Raw genomic sequence first — 20,217 nt, forward strand, 5'->3', positions numbered from 1 at the left:
TTTCTCTCACTCTCCCATTGTTTATCAGTTCACAAGTCTAGATGAAATATTTGCAGTTTGGCATATTGTTTGGAAGAATTGTGATAAACTAGCTCCATTAAAATCTAAAAGTGTTTGTAATAATCCCAAAATATATACCATGGCTTTACATAAAATATTCAGGAATCCGTCAGTCTAAGAGATAACTTACTAAAATAAGATTATGCCCCAAAAAGAAATACAGTGAAAATTAATATCTAAAGCGTGCGACCAAAAAGAAATATTTTCAAGAACTCGTGTCCTCAAAACCTGTAGTACATCAATTTGGAAAGCCATAAATCAGTTTACTAGTAGATCGTAACGCCAACACTAAAAGTGCATCAGTCGGCGATATGTCTGCAGACAGGTAGTTCAGCTGTAAAATCAATTTGGTGTTCATATAATACGGTTGAATGTTTAAATTGGCTTGGACGGAATTCATAGTACTTACTTAATGTTTCGAAACCGTCCGTTTCGGTTATTTCTGAAATGCTTGCTTATACACAAGATTTTTTTTTCCAGTCTATTCTCAGCGAAAAAACAGTTTCCTTGGGCATTAACATGGCAAAAGTCATCCCAGTATTCAAATTAGGAGATCCAATAGACCCTTCAAACCATAAATCGCAACACTTTCAACTATGTCAGACCCATTAGAAAACCACATTACAAAATACATTTGTATTCATTTTCACCCCTGTAACCTATTTCATCCAAATACGTCTGTTTTCGGACCTAACAGTTCATGCAACACTGCACCAACATTATTCACTGACAAGTGGTTGATTACGTATTGCATTAATAATGATGATGATGATAACGATGGAGATGATCTATACGACTACTACTACTACTACTACTAACCTTACTGGAGTTCATGGACTTCATATAAGCCTGTAATGTGTTTGACCATGGATGCAATTCTCCCTAAAAAAAAAAAAAAGAAAAAAAAAGAAGAAAAAAAGGCTTATCAAGTAATACATTACACCTCGGACAAGTCGTCATTTTTATCTAACAGGAAAAAAACACACTGAGATTTGAGATTTAATAAGAATAATCTTCTCCCTTGTCTGTTGAATATAATGTTCTCCAAGGTTGTCTTGGGACCAATATTGTTTTCAGTTTGTATAAATGATTTGCCTTTATTCCTCATTACATCCTGTGAACTGTTCGCTAACAATGCGACTATAGACGACAACAAACTGAAGTTTTCAGAACGTTGTATGAGAGTATTCATCATTTAATTGATGGGTCCGAACTGAATCACGTGATTCTGCATCCACAGAAAACGACATACATGTTGATTTCAGCTAAACAGAAGTGTCCTCATTTCTTTGCAAAATGGTTGATGTTTTTTTTTTTGTTTTTTAAGTCGATAGTCACAAGATTTTTTGGGTAGTTATTGACAATGGCTTGCCTTGGTCTGATAACATAATGTTACGCAAAACTGTTTCAAAAAGGGTGTTTGTGGTGCCGTTATCCTCGAAATACTGTTATCTTGATTTGCAGACAGAAATGACAACGGATCCGCGCACAACCCTTCGCCGAGTGACGTAAAGCGTGATGCAATAGTCTTTGTCGTCAAGACACGTTCTAAAACATTCCATGGGAGACATAGTTGATATTCTCATCCGTTCCACTCAGCTACGAGATCTATTCAAGAGAAAATCGGCGTAAAGTAAAATTAGGTGTTCTGCGCTCAGGAAGGAAAGTTAAGATCAGTTCAGGCCCTGAGGGAAAATACAATAAGATAAAATGAAGATGCATAATAAATTAATAGATAATTAAATTGATTAATTTCCCGCCAAGTGACGTGGTACCAGCTGGGGGTACGCGGTGTTCATTTTCTTTAGAAGTCTCTCTCTTTTTTTTCTCTTTTTTTCTTTTTCTTCTTTCTTTTTCTTTTCTTTTTTTCTTTTTTTTTCTGCCCCATCAGCTGTACCGCTTCAGTGGCATCGGAGATTAGAAAAGAGAGATAAACCACTCGCGGCAGGCCCCTTCTTACTGTCTATAACAGTGCTGAAGCCGTTTTGGGGCACACACGCAGTGCGGAAGGGTGGGGGTAAATCACCCTCTCCTTCCCCACCTGAAGGAAACTGGTCGGTTCTGACGGTTCAGCTGCAGTAAAGCGAAAGTTAAGTTATGCCTGGAATTTCCCACGTGTTACTAAGTAAGATTCGCTGTATACAATGAAAACCGATTCATTTTTGCTTTGGTTTTTAGCACGTTTGCATCTGCTTGAATGTAGATAATATAAAAAGAAAATAAAGCAGCTCCCCCCACCACCAGCTGCCCCCCCCCCACCCACCCCCAGCGCAATGTTGCACATGAGAGAGACAGTTATAAATTATTGAACTGCGTTTTCGTAACGCTATTTTTTCTTCACACTTTCTGGTTTACATCACCATTTCTTCAACAGCAAAAAAAAATATATATATATCAAAACATAAAACACATATTCAACTCTGTCTCTCTTCTAACATCTGTCTATACATACATACATGAATACATACATACATAATTTCATATAGATCTATCAGTATGTAAATCTAAATCTATCTATATGTACATAATCATATATATAATTCATATATATACGAACGCTTCATGTTGCCCGAGCAGACCGTTGTATTGTGCTCTATCTCTCTCTCTCTAAGTCTCTGTCTCTCTCTCTCGGGAGTTTTACATGGCTGTTAAAAGCATCTACGATTCTGTACTTGTATGTGTTCGTGACAAAGGTATTTATTCAGACTTTTTTCAGTGTCCAAGAGGGGTTAAACAAGGTTGTATGCTAAGCACACAGCTGTTTTCCTTTTTCATCGGTGAATTGGCAGTGGAGTTATCAAAGAAGGGGAGACATGGAATACAAATGATACCTGGCGCAACAGATTTGCTCTTAATGCTATTTGCTGATGATGTTGTTCTCTTGTCTGACACACCCATAGGGTTACAAAATCAATTAAATGCCCTTAAGCAAGAAACAGACAGACTACAACAAACAGTGAATCTCGATAAGACCAATATTATAGTTTTCCGAAATGGAGGTCATCTTTCGACTCGTGAAAAATGGTGCTGTGGTGATAGGGAAATAAAAGTAACCAATACATATAAATATTTAGGAATGTTATTCACAACAAAATTGAGTTTGACATCTGCGTGGGATGAAGCAAACAGAAAAGGAAAAAAAGGTGTAATCCAAATTATAAAATCACTCAGGAGACTGCGTTCGACTGACGCTTTCCTTTAGTTTGGGCGGGGCAAAGGCAGCTCATGAATAATGAATGCCAGGCTGCCTGGCTTCAGCAATTTCTGCAAGTGGTTTATCTCTCTTTTCTAATCTCCGGTGGCATTACTCCCACGCCGCTCATTCCGAGTCCACCCCACTCACAGCCACACCCCGTTTCGTCTGTCGCAGTCCCCAGTGCCGGTTGTGTGTGTGTGTGTGTGTGTGTGTGTGTTCGAAATATTATCAGATTGTGCCCCGCTCTCACTCTTAATTTTCCAATTAACAATCACCGTCATACATAATTATATGATGTAAGATAACGTTGTCTCGGCCCAGATTTGATCTTTATATAAGACAAGTCTCATCTAACGGAAACTTACGGAATACCAGTTGTGTGTGGGGGGTGGGGGGGGGGGGGGGGTGCGTGCGTGTGCGGTGTCAGTGTGCTTTCGTATCTCTCTCCCTCCGTCCGTCTCTATCACTCTCATACATATATATATATATATATATATATATATATATATATATATATATATATATATATGTGTGTGTGTGTGTGTGTGTGCGTGTGTGTATCATATGTGTGTATTTACATATTCCTTTTCCCGCAATGGGGAAAAATTGATTTCGATTTCGATTTGCGATTTCACTCACTTTCTCACCACCCTCTCATTCTTTCTCTCCACATTCCCTTTACCCTTAGCTCCCCCCCCCCCCCACCCCGCTTCCTATTCCCCCCTTTTCTTAGTTTCTCCCCGTCTCTCTCTTGGGTGTCCCCCCCCCATGCCTCCCTCCCCCCCCCCCCCCCCCCCCCCTTTCCCTCCCGTCTCACAGACTCCTCACCTATCCTTTTACCCCGTCTCTATGTTCTTCTATCTAGACTTGTCGTTTCTTTCATTCACTCTCGCCATGACTACTGTAACTCTCTATTGTCTGGTTTGCCTGCTCAATCCATTCAGTCCCTTCAGCGCATACAAAACTCTGCAGCCCGACTCGTCCTCAGAAAGAAAAGATCTGAGCACATCAGTTCTCTTTTGCAACATCTCTATTGGCTCCATGTCTCACACAGAATAAAGTACAAGATCGGCACTCTGTGTTACACATGTATTCACAAATGTGCCCCTTCCTATCTCTGTGGCTGCCTAGCCTTCACCTCTGCACTCATCTCGTCTCTCTAGTCATTCGGATGAGACGATAAACCGAGGTCCCGTGTGCAGCATGCACTTAGCGCACGTAAAAGAACCCACGGCAACAAAAGGGTTGTTCCTGCCAAATTCTGTACAAAAATCCACTTTGGTAGGAAAAACAAATAAAACTGCACGCAGGAAAAAATACAAAAAAAGTGGGTGGCGCTGTAGTATAGCGACGCGCTTTCCCTGGGAAGAGCAGCCCGAATTTCACACAGAGAAATCTGTTGTGATAAAAAGAAATACAAATACAAATACGATCGGCTTCCACTCTGTTTGCGCATACCCAAATTCAAACACTCCACCGTTGGCCGCCGTTCTTTCTCTGTCTATGGACCTTGCCATTGGAATGATTTCCTCTTTCGCTTCACCAGGTCTCCGCACTTAACTCTTTCAAGTCTGGCCTTAAAACCCACCTCTTCCCAAGATAGCTTCCCTTCCCTCACCCTTGTCTTCACTTTCTCCAGTTATGCATGCGTGTGAATGACTGATGCAAAAGCGCTTTGATTTGTCTCTGCACAAGATTCAGCGCTTGAGCACCATATGAATATTGTTATTATTATTATCATTATCATCATCATCATCATCTACTCATTTATTCCCCCACACTTGTGTGACTCATCCCTCCAGCATTCTCCACTCCCTCTGTCTCCCCATGATTATGCCATTCCTCTCTCTCTCTCTCCACCTCTTTCCCTCTCCATTTCCCCTCCATCTTCATGCTTGCCTCCCCACGCCGCCATCCCTTCTTTCCCTCTCTGGCCCTCTCTCTGCTCTCTCACCCTCATTCTCATCCTCTCTCCCACAGAGAGAGATTGATTGATTGATTGATGATTTATTGTCAAAAGCATTTACAGCCATTTTGACAAGGGGGTGATTACAAAAAACTAAAAAGCAAATACCACGAAACACACACCGCAACAACTGTACGCAAGAAAAGGGTAGGGAAAAAGAACAACAAAAGAGCAAACAACATGTGGACCATCCATGGTCATAATTCATTTGCTTATATAATAATTAGTGAATCCGTTTATTCATTAGCATTAGGGATCATCTGTATATAATTACGTACCTTTTACTTGATTCTTTATCCTGTCTGCCCGTTTTCTAGTGCTTTCTGCCTACAGTTAAGTGCTACGGTAAGAAATTTTGACATAGCTGTTACCATCACTTCGTTCTCGTTTTTTAGCACGTGTCAGAGAGAGAGAGAGAGAGGAGAGAGAGAGCACTCTGTTGAGTGTTCTTCCTGTTCGCTGTCAGTTGTTTGTCATGTTTTCATGAAGTGTTATCATTTCATTGGTCGTTCTGGGTTCTTTTTCCTGGTTGAGATTCAAACTAAACAGCACGCATCGGGCCTTTCAGTTAGGGAAAATAAATAGTCTTTGACTGGGAGGTGAACCCCCCCCCCCCACCCCCCAACCCCCCCACCCCTCTGAATAACGAATATGCTCTGCATTGAATTTCCAACGTTGAACAGTAAAGAAGTACCCGTCACGCAATCATCTTTTTGCGTGCCGCCGGTATTTATCAAGATGTTTGCTTTCCTTCTGTTTGTCTGCTTGTCTGAGTGTCCGCTTATCTACCACATCAAAGTCCAATCTGTCAGTCAGTTAACGAAACATTTGTGCGTGCGTGCATGCGTGCACGCGCGCGCGTGTGTGTGTTGTCTCGCGTACACGCTCAAGTGCGTTTATATAATCGCCCTGTGTAAAACAAATATTAGTTCAGTTTTTTTGTTTGTTTCTGTGTATGTGCGTGTCTCAGTGTGGCTGTGGCTGTGTGTGTGTGTGTGTGTGTGTGTGTGTGTGTGTGTGTGTGTGCTAGGGTGTGTAAGTGCGCGGTGGTGTGTGCATGCGTCCGTGCGTTTGTGTTAATGTGTGTGTGTGGGTGGGGGGGTGGGGGGGGGGGAGTTGTGTGTGCACACTGGAGTGAGTTTATGACACTCGAGTGAGTGTATGTAATAGCCCAGTTTTAGTTGTGTGCGTGTGTGTGTGCGTGCGTGCGTGCGCTTGCTTGCTTGTGTGTGTGAAGCTAAATCATCAGCATTTTCTCGGCGAGAAGTGAAACCAAACGCAACAGGATGGTAGAAATCGCGTCAAGTTAAACCTATCAAGCCATCACCAATATGAAAACGTTGCAGCTTGGAATAGGTCATGGAATTGCAGTGATTTTTGTCATTTGAAAAATAGTATTTTCTCAGAACCAGTTACAGGTAATACCTCTTGCTTTCTACACCAGTAAACACACAACATGTGATCTTTCCTTACACTAGTATTTCACGAATTGAACAGATCGCATCAAGATCAGGTCACAGTCTGGTGTTGTTTGTTTGGTGATATCAAAAGACCAACAGAGAGTCTAGCGAGAAGAATTTCACCCGAAATACTTCGATGAACAGACTATAAATAAATAAACGAACTAAAGGCTGAAGCAACAATCGACGATTTATTTATCTATTTATTAATTTATTTTTGTCTATGTACGCTTTAGATGCATGACAGTTTTACGCATGTGGTTTTCCGTTTCTCCTTATCACACCCACAATGGCATGACATTTACTGTTTCCACCAGCATCATACAAATTAGGTAACTGACTCCAGTCAAAACAAAACTTCAAAGGTTGCAGCAATACTGACATTAATCATCTCTTGCTCTTGCGTCATGATTTTTATTTTTACTCTTCACGTGCAGACAAAATACAAACAGGTTGTCGCCTGTGTGTTCGTTTACGATCATTTCATCAGTCACAGACATGTACATCGTTAAAAAAACAAAACTGAACAACACACAGCTGAACAGCTCTAGAATAGTCGGAATGACAAACCGCGATCTCTCTCTCTCTCTCTCTCTCTCTGTCGATAATAATATTGCATCGTTACAGCAAGTCTTAAAATTGTATTTAGCAGGAATTTGAAGGCTTTGCCTCCCAACCCCTCTCTCTCCCGCTCTCCCTCTCCTTCTCTTTCTCTCATTTCTCAGTCTGCCCCTGTCTCTGTATGTGCATAACTCCATTGTCCTTTCCTTGTTAACTGGATCACTGATTGGTTGTGTGCAGATCTTGCTGTGTTTCACGCCTTCGGTGAAAGGTTAGTTTGACTAAAATAGGTATAAACTGAGTTTACAGTTCTGTTTTCTCTCTCTCTCTCTCTCTCTCTCTCTCTCTCTCTCGGGGGGTGAGTGAGCAAGATTCAGCAGCGACACACGCGTTTTAATTAGCTCTGCCAAAATTGTTAATTTCTCAGGTCAGCGGAGGTATCCAAGGACAAGAATTGGTACATACTTACCTCAAATACTATGCCATCTGCCCAGCTAGATTTCCGGACATGGTGTGGTTGTTTCCACGCTGTTTTCTTGTTCTTTATGAACAAGAGAGTCAAGGAAAATATCGCCATACGCCAGCGGACATTGAACATGAAGACGGTGACAGACGGTGTCGTGGTAGGTTGTCTCCTCACGTACCTGTTTTGGGGCAGTTTATTGCTGCAGTGCGGAGACGTGGAACAGAACCCGGGACCACGAAAGGACAGCATGCGTCAGACCTGTCTGTCTAGTGGAGGTCGCAGTGCCAGCACAGAGAAGATCACAACTTCTTCACCTGTGACTTCTCAGCCTCCTGCCGCAGAACCAACTCGGACTGAGCTGATGTCCATGCTTCAGTCTTTGCATGAAAAGTTTGATGTCATGCAAGAAGACATCAAAGACATTTGGGATGGCCACACCGCTCTGCAGGAAGAGGTCCAGTCCCTGAAGGAGGAAGTCACTTTTGTGGAAGACTTTCGAAGTATTGCATTTGCAGGTTTTTCTGTTTTTTGTAAACCAGCTGTTCAATTTATCAAACAGGGAAGGTGCTCAGGTAGTATAATATGTCTTATAAGAAACAAGTTTATATCTTACGTTCAGGAAATTAAGACGAATTCCCCAAATGTTCTTGTGTTTCTGATTGATGGCAAATTGTTTGGTTTGCTTGAAGATGTAATATATGTGTGTTCATATGTGCCGCCTGAGGGTTCTCCTTACTATACATATTTTGATATTGATAACGGTATATGTGCACTTGAAGAATGTGTTTTTGATTGTATGCTTGAATTTCATGATGCGCATGTCATTTTGTCTGGCGACTTGAATAGTAGTATTTCCAACCTTTCTCAGGATATTTTTGATGGCAATGATGTACACAGTAATCAATTTAGAAGGAATCCCATGTTTGTTGACAGCCGCAGAAAGTCATCAGACAATGTAGTTAACAGATATGGGAAATGTTTGTTAAACATGTGTACTGCACTTAATTTATGTATTATGAATGGTATATGCAATGGAGATACCGAAGGTCAGTACACTTACATATCAGAAACAGGTAACAGTGTCAATGATTATTTTTTGTTGTCTATGGATTTGTTTCTCATCGTTTTTTCCACTTGCAAACTGATAGTAACAGAAAGAATAGAATCAGATCACCAACCCATTGAACTATATCTAAGATTTGGAGACAGAGTAAATGCTACACGTATGCACACATTGGATGGAAACCAGATTACTGAAAAGTTTGTGTGGAAAAGTAATTTACATGGTACTTACACTCAGGCAATGAGTTCTGATGAAACACTGCTATTACTAGATTGTGCAACATATTTGATAGATTGTGATTGTAATGCTGCATTGAACATGTTTAATGATTGCCTAAGGTGCATGCAGAGTGTATGAAAAAGAAAATTAATCTAACACTACATGATAAACATAATGACTGGTATGATAGGGAATGCAGAGTAAGCAAGTTGAAAGCTAGAAGACTACTGAGGACTTTTAATCGTACCAAAGACAAAACTGATGGTGATGCCTACTGCGTGGCAAGAAAAGAGTATAAACATCTGATTAAAAGAAAAGAAAAGGAATATAATGATTCGTTACTTGATAAACGTATATGTGCAGTAAATAATCAAAGAAAATTTTGGGAAACTGTGCATAAAATTTCATTTAAAAGAAAACAAGTTCGAAACGATTTAACGGTTGGTGACTGGTTTAGACATTTCAAATGTTTACTTGAATTACAGACTTCTGCAAATGAAAGCTTTATAATTGAAGATGAAAATGATCAAAACCTTAATGATGATAGTGTTGTGGACATTAGTTCCATGAACCGACCAATATCCAAAGAAGAAGTTTTACTTGTTATCAAAATTTTTTTAAATGGCAAAGCTGCAGGACCAGATGAAGTTATCGGGGAAATGTTGAAATATGTTGGGGATGTAGTGGCTGATTTTTTAGTAAAGCTTTTCAATGCATTATTTGATAAGGGTATTTTTCCAGAAACCTGGACAGATTCTGTTGTAATCCCTTTGTTTAAAAAAGGTGATTTAAACGACCCAAGTAATTACCGAGGTATCTCATTGTGTGATATAAGTTGCAAAATGTATAGTACGATTATAAATAACAGACTTCAAGAATATCATAAATGAGTATAATCTGACGGGTGAATATCATGCAGGATTTAAAAGGGGTTATTCGACTGTTGATCACATATTTACGTGGTTGGCACAAGTACAAAAACAATTCTCTTTTAATCCCAAATTATATGTTGCATTTATTGACTTTGAAAAAGCATTTGACTCCATTGAGAGAAATTTATTGTGGCATATTCTTTTGAAAAACGGTATCAGAGGTAAGATTTTTCGTTGTATTTATAGTATGTATACCAGTGTTAAAACCAGAATTAGACGTGGTGCTAAGCTAACAGATTATATCAGTTGTACCCGTGGTGTCAAACAAGGCGATATCTTCTGTCCTGTTCTGTTTTCATTATTCATTAATGATTTAGCATTAGAAGTGATCAGCGAGGGTAGACATGGGGCTATGTTTATGCCTAATTATTTTGAACTGTTTATATTATTATTAGCTGATGATGTTGCTCTATTATCTGAAACTATTATTGGTTTACAAACACAGCTTAATAGTCTATATCATGTAGCTTCAGCTCTACACTTTAAAGTAAACATGGCTAAAAGTAACATCATTGTATTTTGGAGAGGGGAGTGTTTAGCCGCCAGGGAAAGGTGGACATATAATGGTATTGTTATGCCAGTTATTAATGCATATAAATACTTAGGAATTTACTTCTCTACTAGACTGAGTTTTATGGCAGCCTGTAATAATCTTTGTAGCAGAGCTAAAAATACTCAATTGTGCATATTGCAAAAGTTATCAAAGTTAAACTGAAATTATTTGACTCACAAATTCAACCAATAGTACAGTATGGTGCTGAGTTATGGGGACTTGACAGAGCAGCATTTAATTGTGAAAAGGTACATTTATTTGCATTAAAAAGGTATTTGGGTATAGCAACACGAACGCCTAATGATTTTGTATATGGAGAAACAAACAGGTATCCTATTTATATAAATTCAGTTATGAAGTGCGTTAAATACTGGCTAAAATTAGTAAGAATGCATGAGTCTAGACTACCTCACAAAGCCTACAAAATGTTATTCGATCTCGATGCACATGGTAAAACAAACTGGGCTACTAACATACGTTCTAAGTTGTACATGTTTGGTTTTGGTCATGTGTGGCTTAACCAGTGTGTCAGTGGAAGGGATTGACGAGTTTCCTCGGATTTTCAAGGAAAGGTTAATTCTGCGTAGATGGCAAGAATGGGACTTTCATGTAAACAATAGTGAAAGATTTAATGTTTACAGAACTTTTTGTACTATACCTGATATCAAAACATATTTACCAATGAATCTAGATAGACATTTAAGGTATACAATGACAAGATTCAGACTGGGCATTTCCGATATTGCTGAACATAGTTATCGTCATAGAATGCACGACGAGGCTGACTTATTATGTCCACTTTGCCAGATGGAGAAAGAAAATGATCTGCATTTTGTTCTGTCCTGTCCTGTCTTGTATGATTTAAGAGTACAGTACATACCATTGAAATATTTTAAGTTCCCAAGTAAGTTTAGACTGTCTTTACTTATGGCATCAGCACATGAACAAACTATTAGAAACCTATCAATCCATCTGTATAATCTCCGATCTGTTCTTATGTCTTAGTGTATCCAGTAACGACTACATACGGACGATGTTTATAACTTAACTGAGCGTTATTAGCCACGCATGTAAGAATTACTATTTAGCGTATATCATATATCATTTAGGTGTATAAATGTCAATTGAATACAATATGTCCATGATGTGTATTATGTATAACTAAGGTGAGGGTATATTACTTAGAAAGAAGGTATGCTATATTTATGTTGTCTGAACGAATGTCATTTTACAGCAGAACAGCATTCAGTTTCTTTAGCATCCATTCAGTCCCTTCAGCGTATACAAAACTCTCCTGCCCGACTCGTCTTCAGAAAGAAAAGATCTGAGCACATCACTCCTCTTTTGCAACATCTCTACTGGCTCCCTCACACCGAATAAAGTACAAGATCAGCACTCTATGTTATAGATGTATTCACAAAACTGCCCCTTCTTATCTCCGCGGCTGCCTTCACCTCTACACTCCATCTCGCTCACTACGATCGGCTTCGGATCCACTCTGTTAACGCATACCCAGATTCAGACACTCGACTGCAAGCCGCCGTTCTTTCTCTGTCTCTGGACCTTGCAATTAGAATGAACTTCCTCTTTCGCTTCGTCAAGTCTCCACACTCGGCTCTTTCAAGTCTGCCCTTAAAACCCACCTCTCCCCAAAATAGCCTTCCTTGCCTGCCTCTTCCTTGCCTCAAGTTTAGTTTATGCAGTTTTAGAGTTATGCATGCGTGTGAATGACTGGAGCGAAAGAGCTTTGATTTGTCTCTGCACAAGATTCAGCGCTATATAAATACCCTTATTATTAATAATATTATTATTACAATGCACGATGCGATTTCTATGAAGAATTTGTGACACCCTTTCAAAGGGGGCAGTGGCCTATAAATGAATAAACCATTCATTCTGTGTGTGTGTGTGTGTGTGTTTGTGTGTGTGTGTTTGTGTGTATGTGCACGGTGTCACGGTGTCTGTGTGTGCCGTGCATCACTGCGTGTGCGTATGCGTGCGTGTTCTTTTTGTGTGTGTGTGTGTGTGTGTGTCTGTGTGTATGCGTGTGTGTGTATGTTTTCAGTTTCAAGTAACTAACATTTACAAAGGAAACCAAGTTCAGCGTGCATATGCAGGTTCCGCCCGCTGACAGACAATGAATTGTGCAGGCTTTCACAGGGCCGGGACTGGTTTCGGGAAAGAATTTCAGCTCTTGCAAGGGAAATAACTCAGTGAAAAATAGCGTTTTGTTGAAGGAGCTGTGTCTCCTCAAGTACACGGTCTCTCAGCTGAATCAACAATTCTCGTCACGTACAATTTGAATTAAATTCAGAAAGACAGATCTTATTACAACATGACAGACTAGTGTACACTGTTGTAGATTATAAAGACGTGGGCGACATTTAGTTTGTGATTTCAAATCGACAAAATCTGCCCACCTCCGTGTTGTCTTGCCGCAGAACAGCATCAGTTCAGTTTCTTTAGCATTCACAGATGAAACGAAGGAAAAGACTTCATTCTCAATCACATTGAACCATGTAGCGCTGTCGGCCCTGTGACGCTCAGTAAACAGCACGTGACGCGACCACAGTGACGTGGAAACCACGACAAAGTCATGGTATATATATATATATATATATGTGTGTGTGTGTGTGTGTTTTAAACAGTAAACAACAACGATGTGTCATTCAATGTTCCTCAAGTTCAGGTGTGTTCTCTGTCGACTGGGCAGGTCAGAACAGGAAACTGTTGTCACCCCGCGTAGAATGGGATGATGCTGTGGAGAGCATACAGGTTTTACACTTTTTGACAAATCCCGATGAACAATACGTTCGGGTTCGTACACTTTAACTAAAGCAAAATCAACATGACAACAAGCGAAGAATACCCGATGCTAGCCGTTAGATTTCACACAGCTGAATTCAGGTAAACATTATGTCAGTATTGTTCAGCAGAAAGGTAAACTATGACTATACTGTTCAACAAGACACAATTACGGCATTTTTTTTCATTGAAAAATCTCAGATGTGAAAAGAAAATGACTCTGTAATCACCCTGTTTCGGTGCGATGGGAGGGGGAGACATAGGGGTTGGGATGAGGGGGAACTTAACAAATTCTTCTTTTCTTTTTTCTCTTTTTTTGTCTGGAAATATGTTGTCTACGATACTTGATTCATTTAGTTGAAAAATAGAACACAGTGATTTTCCCCACACATTTCAGTTACAATGGTAATGCACTTCTAAGTAGTGTACAAAAATTGTGTAGAAGCAAAACTGTTTCCACAGTTAGCATTTTTATTTCATTTTCATAACACTCTAGCACATTTGTATTTCACATTGGCACACTGATTCACGGCAGTCTTTGTATCGTTCTGATTTAAAACACTTTTTTTTCCCCCATGAACGACAATCTATATATACAGATCCACTAGCCTTACGGTATGCTATCGATTTACCGAACATAACAGGAACTGAATCTCGAGAGAATACTTGAGACTGCCGGTTTCTGAGTGGAGGAGTGAGAGGCAAATTTTCAGCGATCATTTTGACGTAAAAAAAGAAAAAAGAAAGTCAGTCACAGTTTTTTTTTCTCTCCTTGGCGTTTTCACCGATTCCGACAATATAAGTGGCCATTTTTTCCGCTTTTGTGTTGAAGATATCTAGAGTTAAGAGTGGTTCGAAAAGGCTCGGATTTCAGTTTACAGTTAATTGCTTCAGTAGTGTGTCCACGTCAAGTCACCATGACTTGAGTCAGAGAGAAGACAACGTCATAATCGAATTGTTCGAAGTGTGAGAACACATCCGATCCACCATTCCTTGCTTTGCTGAAAGAACGGGTTTTGGCCGGAGAGACCGAAAATGGAATACATATATACATTTGTTTTTACTAGTTGTTTACTCACACGACCGACTTTATTGATGAGCAGACAAATGAATGCGCATATGTCAAGTTCATTACCGTAAAACAACTTGATAAAACTTCCAAAAGTGTCTGGTTGCTGTGGCTGAACCGTTGCCTAACTTATATTACATATATATATATATATATATAATGCGAGTATCCTTTTCCCTTTTATCCTTAATGAATAGGAATCACATTTAAGCCGCAAAGGCTTTGCCATTCTTCTTATGATCATTTTTAGTTTCATCCACAATGGAGTCAACTGACATTTCAGCATCAACATCGGCAAGCCCTGTTTCTACATCTTCACCAGAAACAACTGCAACAGCGAAAACGACAACACCGCCCATAACTACGACACCACCACCAACAACGAGCATACCAACAACGACAACGACCACACCAACAACGACAACGACCATACCAACAACGACAACACCAGCTCCAATAGAACCTGGGAAGAACTGCAGCGAAAATGATCAATGTGTGGTGAATGCCAGTTGCAGTGAGGGCATCTGCGAGTGTGCTGCCACACACTATGCCAGTAATGGCACGTGCCGAACCAGTGAGTGGCTGTTCTGCTGGGAATGGAACCCAGTGTTCTTGCTTCCTCCCGCACCTCCCCCGCTCACTGTCATCCACTGTGCTCAGAGAATTCGCTGCCAACCTCTTTTTGTTTGCATGATTGTGTGTGAACTGTAACGTCATCCCCTCTTCCTCCCTCACTAATGTCGTTGTCCTCATTCCCTCATGCACTGAATGTCGATGGCTTTACCCGATTGTTTCATTACATCGTTGAGGTTTGTTTACTAATTTGTTTATTCGGCATGACCATTCGATTGTTCAGTCGCTTTTCCCACCCACTTGGGTGCGCTTATGCGCGAGTGTACATATATAATTGTATACGAGAACATTTAAAAAAAAAAAAAAAAGAAGAAGAACAAGAAAGAAACAGATCGATTCAGGAGTTATTTTCACTAACCGATCACATTTTACTTAAATATTTTCTCACCTCTGTAAAAATATGATTTGCATACTGTGATTATTTAGAATATGAGGTAATTAAGTATTTGTAGTGTCGACATTATATATTTTCATTTCGTTAACAAGAGAGAAAAAGAAACAGAAATCAGTTGTTTTTATCATTTTCTTCAGGTGTGTGTGTGTGTGTGTGTGTGTGTGTGTGTGTGTGTGTGTGTGGTCATATCGAATGGAGACAAATTGTCGTCCGTTACAATGTAGAATTGTTCTAGAATTATGTCTGCAAAAGATATTGAGTACGACGCTTGCAATAAACTTTAGAAGTTTGTCAACGGTGATTGAAAAGAAACTAAATTATATCATGATATACCATACACTACTATAACATTTCAAAATATTGTATGTTACAGTATTTAGCTTATTGCGTTATTTTTTTTTTTTTTTATAGAAGGAATAAAAGAATGTATGAAAATTGAAAACCACAAAATATATGGGTAATAACATACTTTGCAACGCATAGGGAGCAGTGTGCTTCATCTGTCTCCCCTCTCGCCTCGCTTATTATACCTGCTTTCCGCTACTTATGAGCCTACTGAAGTTCTTACAGTCGGTAACAGAATTATCAACAGTAGAATTTCGAAACAAATACTTAGCGAATGCTAAGTTTCGGTATTTATATGATGGTAGCATTCCAGTCTCTCCAATGGAGAAATTGAGCAAGTTTGCACGCTTGACCTTTGAAATTTGCTCAAGCAGATATCAAAAGCAGCAAATTAAGAAAACTTGTGTCCATATTTGGATCTCACAAGCACAGAATGTGGATGAATAAACGTTTTAGTACCATATCCCTTGTGTGTGTTGCTATATATTAAATATCTTCAGGAAAGTAGTATTTTTCTCAGCTAAATTAAGTATTGAGTTTGAACAACTGTTTGAGCGTGACTTAAAAAATGTATGTTATGGCAATTATAAATGAAAAACAAAACAAAACAACACAGTATGAACACAAATTTTGATTATGACACTTATGTTAAACTTGACCAGTATGTCAATCAAATTTGAATATGAAAAGACTCTGTAAGACATTTAATGTCACAGTCCAAAACCCATGCGCTTTACGTCAGTAGCTTTAAAAGCAAGAAAATAATGGAAAAGAAATCAAACAGGCACAATGTAATAACCTGCGACACACACACACACACACCCACACACACACACACACCCACACACACACACATACATATATATAAATATATATATATATATATATATATATATATATATATATATATATATTCATTCACCCACCCATTCACTCACTCACTCACTAAACAACGCATTCTTTCACAGTCCACCCTCTCGTTCCACTGTCCCCACTCACTCTTCCGTCCCTATAAAATACCGCTGCGGGAGGATCTTGCAGTGATACACACAGAGTGTTGTCAATAGAGGTAATACTGTTGTACATATAAATCATTTCCACAAGGCAGCTGTGCACATTGTGACATACCACTGGCCAATACTTGGCTTTAAGACTATTGTCTGGTGCGTACGTATGCACACAGGCCTGTGTAGCTTTTTTGTATATACATAGTTTGGTGTGTTTACCGTTCCTGGAAAATGAGAAAACAAAAGGAGGGTCCTCCTGAAAAAAAAGATGAGGGAAAAAAAGTATGAGCTTGTGCATGTATATTTGATTGCTTTTATTTCCCACAGAGCAGGGTGTATAACTGTATATAAGCAGTGTACTTGCACGTGTGTGTGGGAGGGGGGTGGTGGTGGGGAGAAGGAGGGGGGAGGGGAGGGGGTGGTGAACAGTTTCTGTGAATGATATGGAATGGAACTGTACAACATTGGTTTTCTTAATACATGCTCATATACAATGTTTATGATATCAAGTAAAATCAGGCCTTGATGGTCCTAACATGTTTCATCTGTTTTTATATGAGGTTGATCAAATTGTCATGGACGAAACATGTGTCACATCCGTTTTGGTATCATGTAGGTCATGGTGTCATGGACCTGACACATGCCACATGTGTGTTTTGTGTTTTCAATATTTAAATTTATATAATTTTTTCTACATATATTTGAAGAAGAAATAAATGAAGAAAGGAAAACAGCCCTTTCGCATACGTACACAAACACGAAAAAAGATGAAATACTGATTTGAAAAATAAAGAAGAAAACATTTTAAAATATTATTACAACAGATCACTTATAAACACAAAGGGTTGACATTTTCAGATTTAATGGTTCCATGTTTATGAAAAATATAGAGTACACAGAATGCTCCGGATATGAGCCTCATACCTTTTCTCTGGTGCTTTCCTGCACAAAATACTGGTTTATGATATTCCCATTCAGCATTGAAAGTAAACATGTTACAGTTTATCTTTGCAATGTGTTATTCTGTTTCAGAACGAGTGTTCAGTTGCCTTGAAATGCATGTACATTTGGTTGACTGATTTGTGTATGTTCGTTTCTGTGCATGCCTCATTTGTTTGAGTATTCTGTAGATTAGGGTGTTCCCTCATGGGCATGCCGGGGATCTTTCAGTATAAATAGCTTTTCTATCACTCTCTTTGTTTCTGCCGTTTTCGTCTTTCTTCATTGTTGTCTTGGCTTTTTCTGCCTTCCCAGACCATTCCCTTTTCTTTTTTCAAGCAAGCACTGGCTGCCCATTCTACAGTGCTGTTTGCTTATATGGCCATTTTATGTAATTTTTGTTTGGCTTTGAAGTATTGTTGTTGTTTTTTCTTTCTTTTTTTTTTTTCTTTTTTTTATTTTTTTTTTGTAATCTGGGGATGATAAATTAAGCGGAATGGTTGGCGTCCTCGGCATGGCCTAGTCTTATTTGCCATAAGGAGCTAACTGGTTGGGATACTATGTCATATGATGAACTGTGTTTTTTGGGTTTATCTTAGTGTTTTTGACTCACTTGTGTAAACAAAGTGAGTCTATGTTTTAACCCAGTGTTCGGTTGTCTGTGTGTGTGTGTGTGTGTGTGTGTGTGTGTCCGTGGTAAACTTTAACATTGCCATTTTCTCTGCAAATACTTTGTCAATGGACACAAATTTGGCATAAAAATAGGAAAAATTCGGTTCTTTCCAATCATTTTGTTTAAAACAATATTGCACCTCTGGGATGGGCACAAAAAAAATTAAAAGAGAAGCGAAATTATATGCAAACTGAACTTGCTGTTATATTTATATATTTTTAATTCTCTAAATTTGGCGCTTTGATTTGATAGTCTGCCACAACAACAAGAGCAGTCATTTTTATCATTTTTTGTTCAAACATGAAGTTCTTTTGCTAAGCATGGAAGTTATATTTATTTTGCATGTCTTTGGTGCAGATAGTAAAAAGGGAAATCAGTCTGTAATTAATGCTAGGGGGCTTAATTTGCTTTAAACTGATCTTTCTCATCGTAAACATTACATTTAGAAATTATACTCAATAATAAAAAGCTTGTGTGTTTTACTCTTAGTGTACAGGGCTTTCACTATGTTCATTCGCCCAAGTGGTATTTTTCGGAAAATACTAAAAATCAGTACGACGAGTAGACTTTATAGATCTTTTGGCTGAACCCTGAAGGTCATGGGCAAAAATCAATTGTGTACACATATTTATACATATTCAAAGCACGTGCTCATATTTTTCGCGAACGCGATCGACGCCATTTTGTTTCAAGTTGTTGACCTGCCCGTTCAATCCTTTATTCAATTGACAATACACGATAACATGTGATGGAAAGTTGGAGAAGGAGACCGTTAAATATTTATTCACAGACAGATTTGCGAACGCCTCACCACTTACTGGATTATGCCCCAAACTGCCATAAAAATATCCACAGAATCAGTCGGAATTCACGGTTAAAAATAATAAACCATCAGAGTTAATACCCTTGAATTGATGAAACGCAAAACTTTCCAGTCTTGACTTTTCTCAAAATGAAGTCCTTTTCACTTCATACGACGTTTAGAAGTACTTGTACTTGGCTCTACATGTTTTTAGTTTAACAAAATACTCAATTTTCATATCAACTTTAAAACTATAAAACTAGAATGAACATAAAAGAGAAATTGTATCGACCATGTCAACCGGGTGCCAGTGTAACTAAACTTGTACATCTATCTAGATCCAGAGAAAACTGCTAAATTTTGCAGTGTGATTGCGGCGATAGCCACGTCTCTTTTACTGCGGACTTAAAAAGAATTTTTAATTGCCCTTAAATATTTTTTGAATGCCCAAGATACACCAGAATAATATGATTTGAACAGCGTTCTCACTGCGAACACCAGAATAATAGGATTTGAACAGCGTTCTCACTGCGAATACCGCAATCGATTTATCGCCCTTTAAAAAAGCATGTTTAAATAATTATTATATTTTTTAACGTCAGTTAAAGCGCCATGATAGTGTAATGGGTGAGACAGTTTTTTCTCACCCGAACACGTGGGGTTCGAATCTGCCGTTAGGACTTTTTTTTCTTTTAACCCGAAGCTTTATAATAACAGAAACAGAACACATTTTAACGATTACTTTTTTTTTTTTAAGTGTATCACAAGTGAGTCTTGAAGGCCTTGCCTCTCTTGTTGTTGTTGTTTTTTTGTAGATGTGACAGTTTTGTGTTGACTCGGTTGAGCATTTGTGTTATTTAACAGTCCTAATAATGCCCTGTGCGGTGGGCTGGACTATAAGCAACAAGAACAAGAACAAGTTTGGATGTCATTGGCCTAACAAATGTCACATTTGTTTTTTGTTTTTTTGTTTTTGTTTTGTTTTTAATAATCTTTGTACATTAGGATGTTATGGGCCTAACCCGTGTCAGATCTGTTTTTGTATCATGTAAATTAGAATATCATGGACCTAAC

General features: G+C 38.9%; 1 protein-coding gene across 2 annotated transcripts in view; it reads left to right on the forward strand.

Moving 5' to 3' along the window:
- Positions 1–20,217, forward strand: part of LOC143298338 (uncharacterized) — a 125,698-nt gene that overhangs the window by 22,944 nt on the left and 82,537 nt on the right. For both annotated transcript variants that reach the window (XM_076611193.1, XM_076611194.1), the window contains exons 2-3: positions 7,484–7,514; positions 14,634–14,924. In XM_076611193.1, the coding sequence (XP_076467308.1) occupies positions 7,484–7,514; positions 14,634–14,924 (322 nt within the window). The remainder of the gene's footprint in view (positions 1–7,483; positions 7,515–14,633; positions 14,925–20,217) is intronic.

Source organism: Babylonia areolata, chromosome 23, assembly GCF_041734735.1.
Source record: "Babylonia areolata isolate BAREFJ2019XMU chromosome 23, ASM4173473v1, whole genome shotgun sequence".
NCBI lineage: Eukaryota > Metazoa > Mollusca > Gastropoda > Neogastropoda > Buccinidae > Babylonia > Babylonia areolata.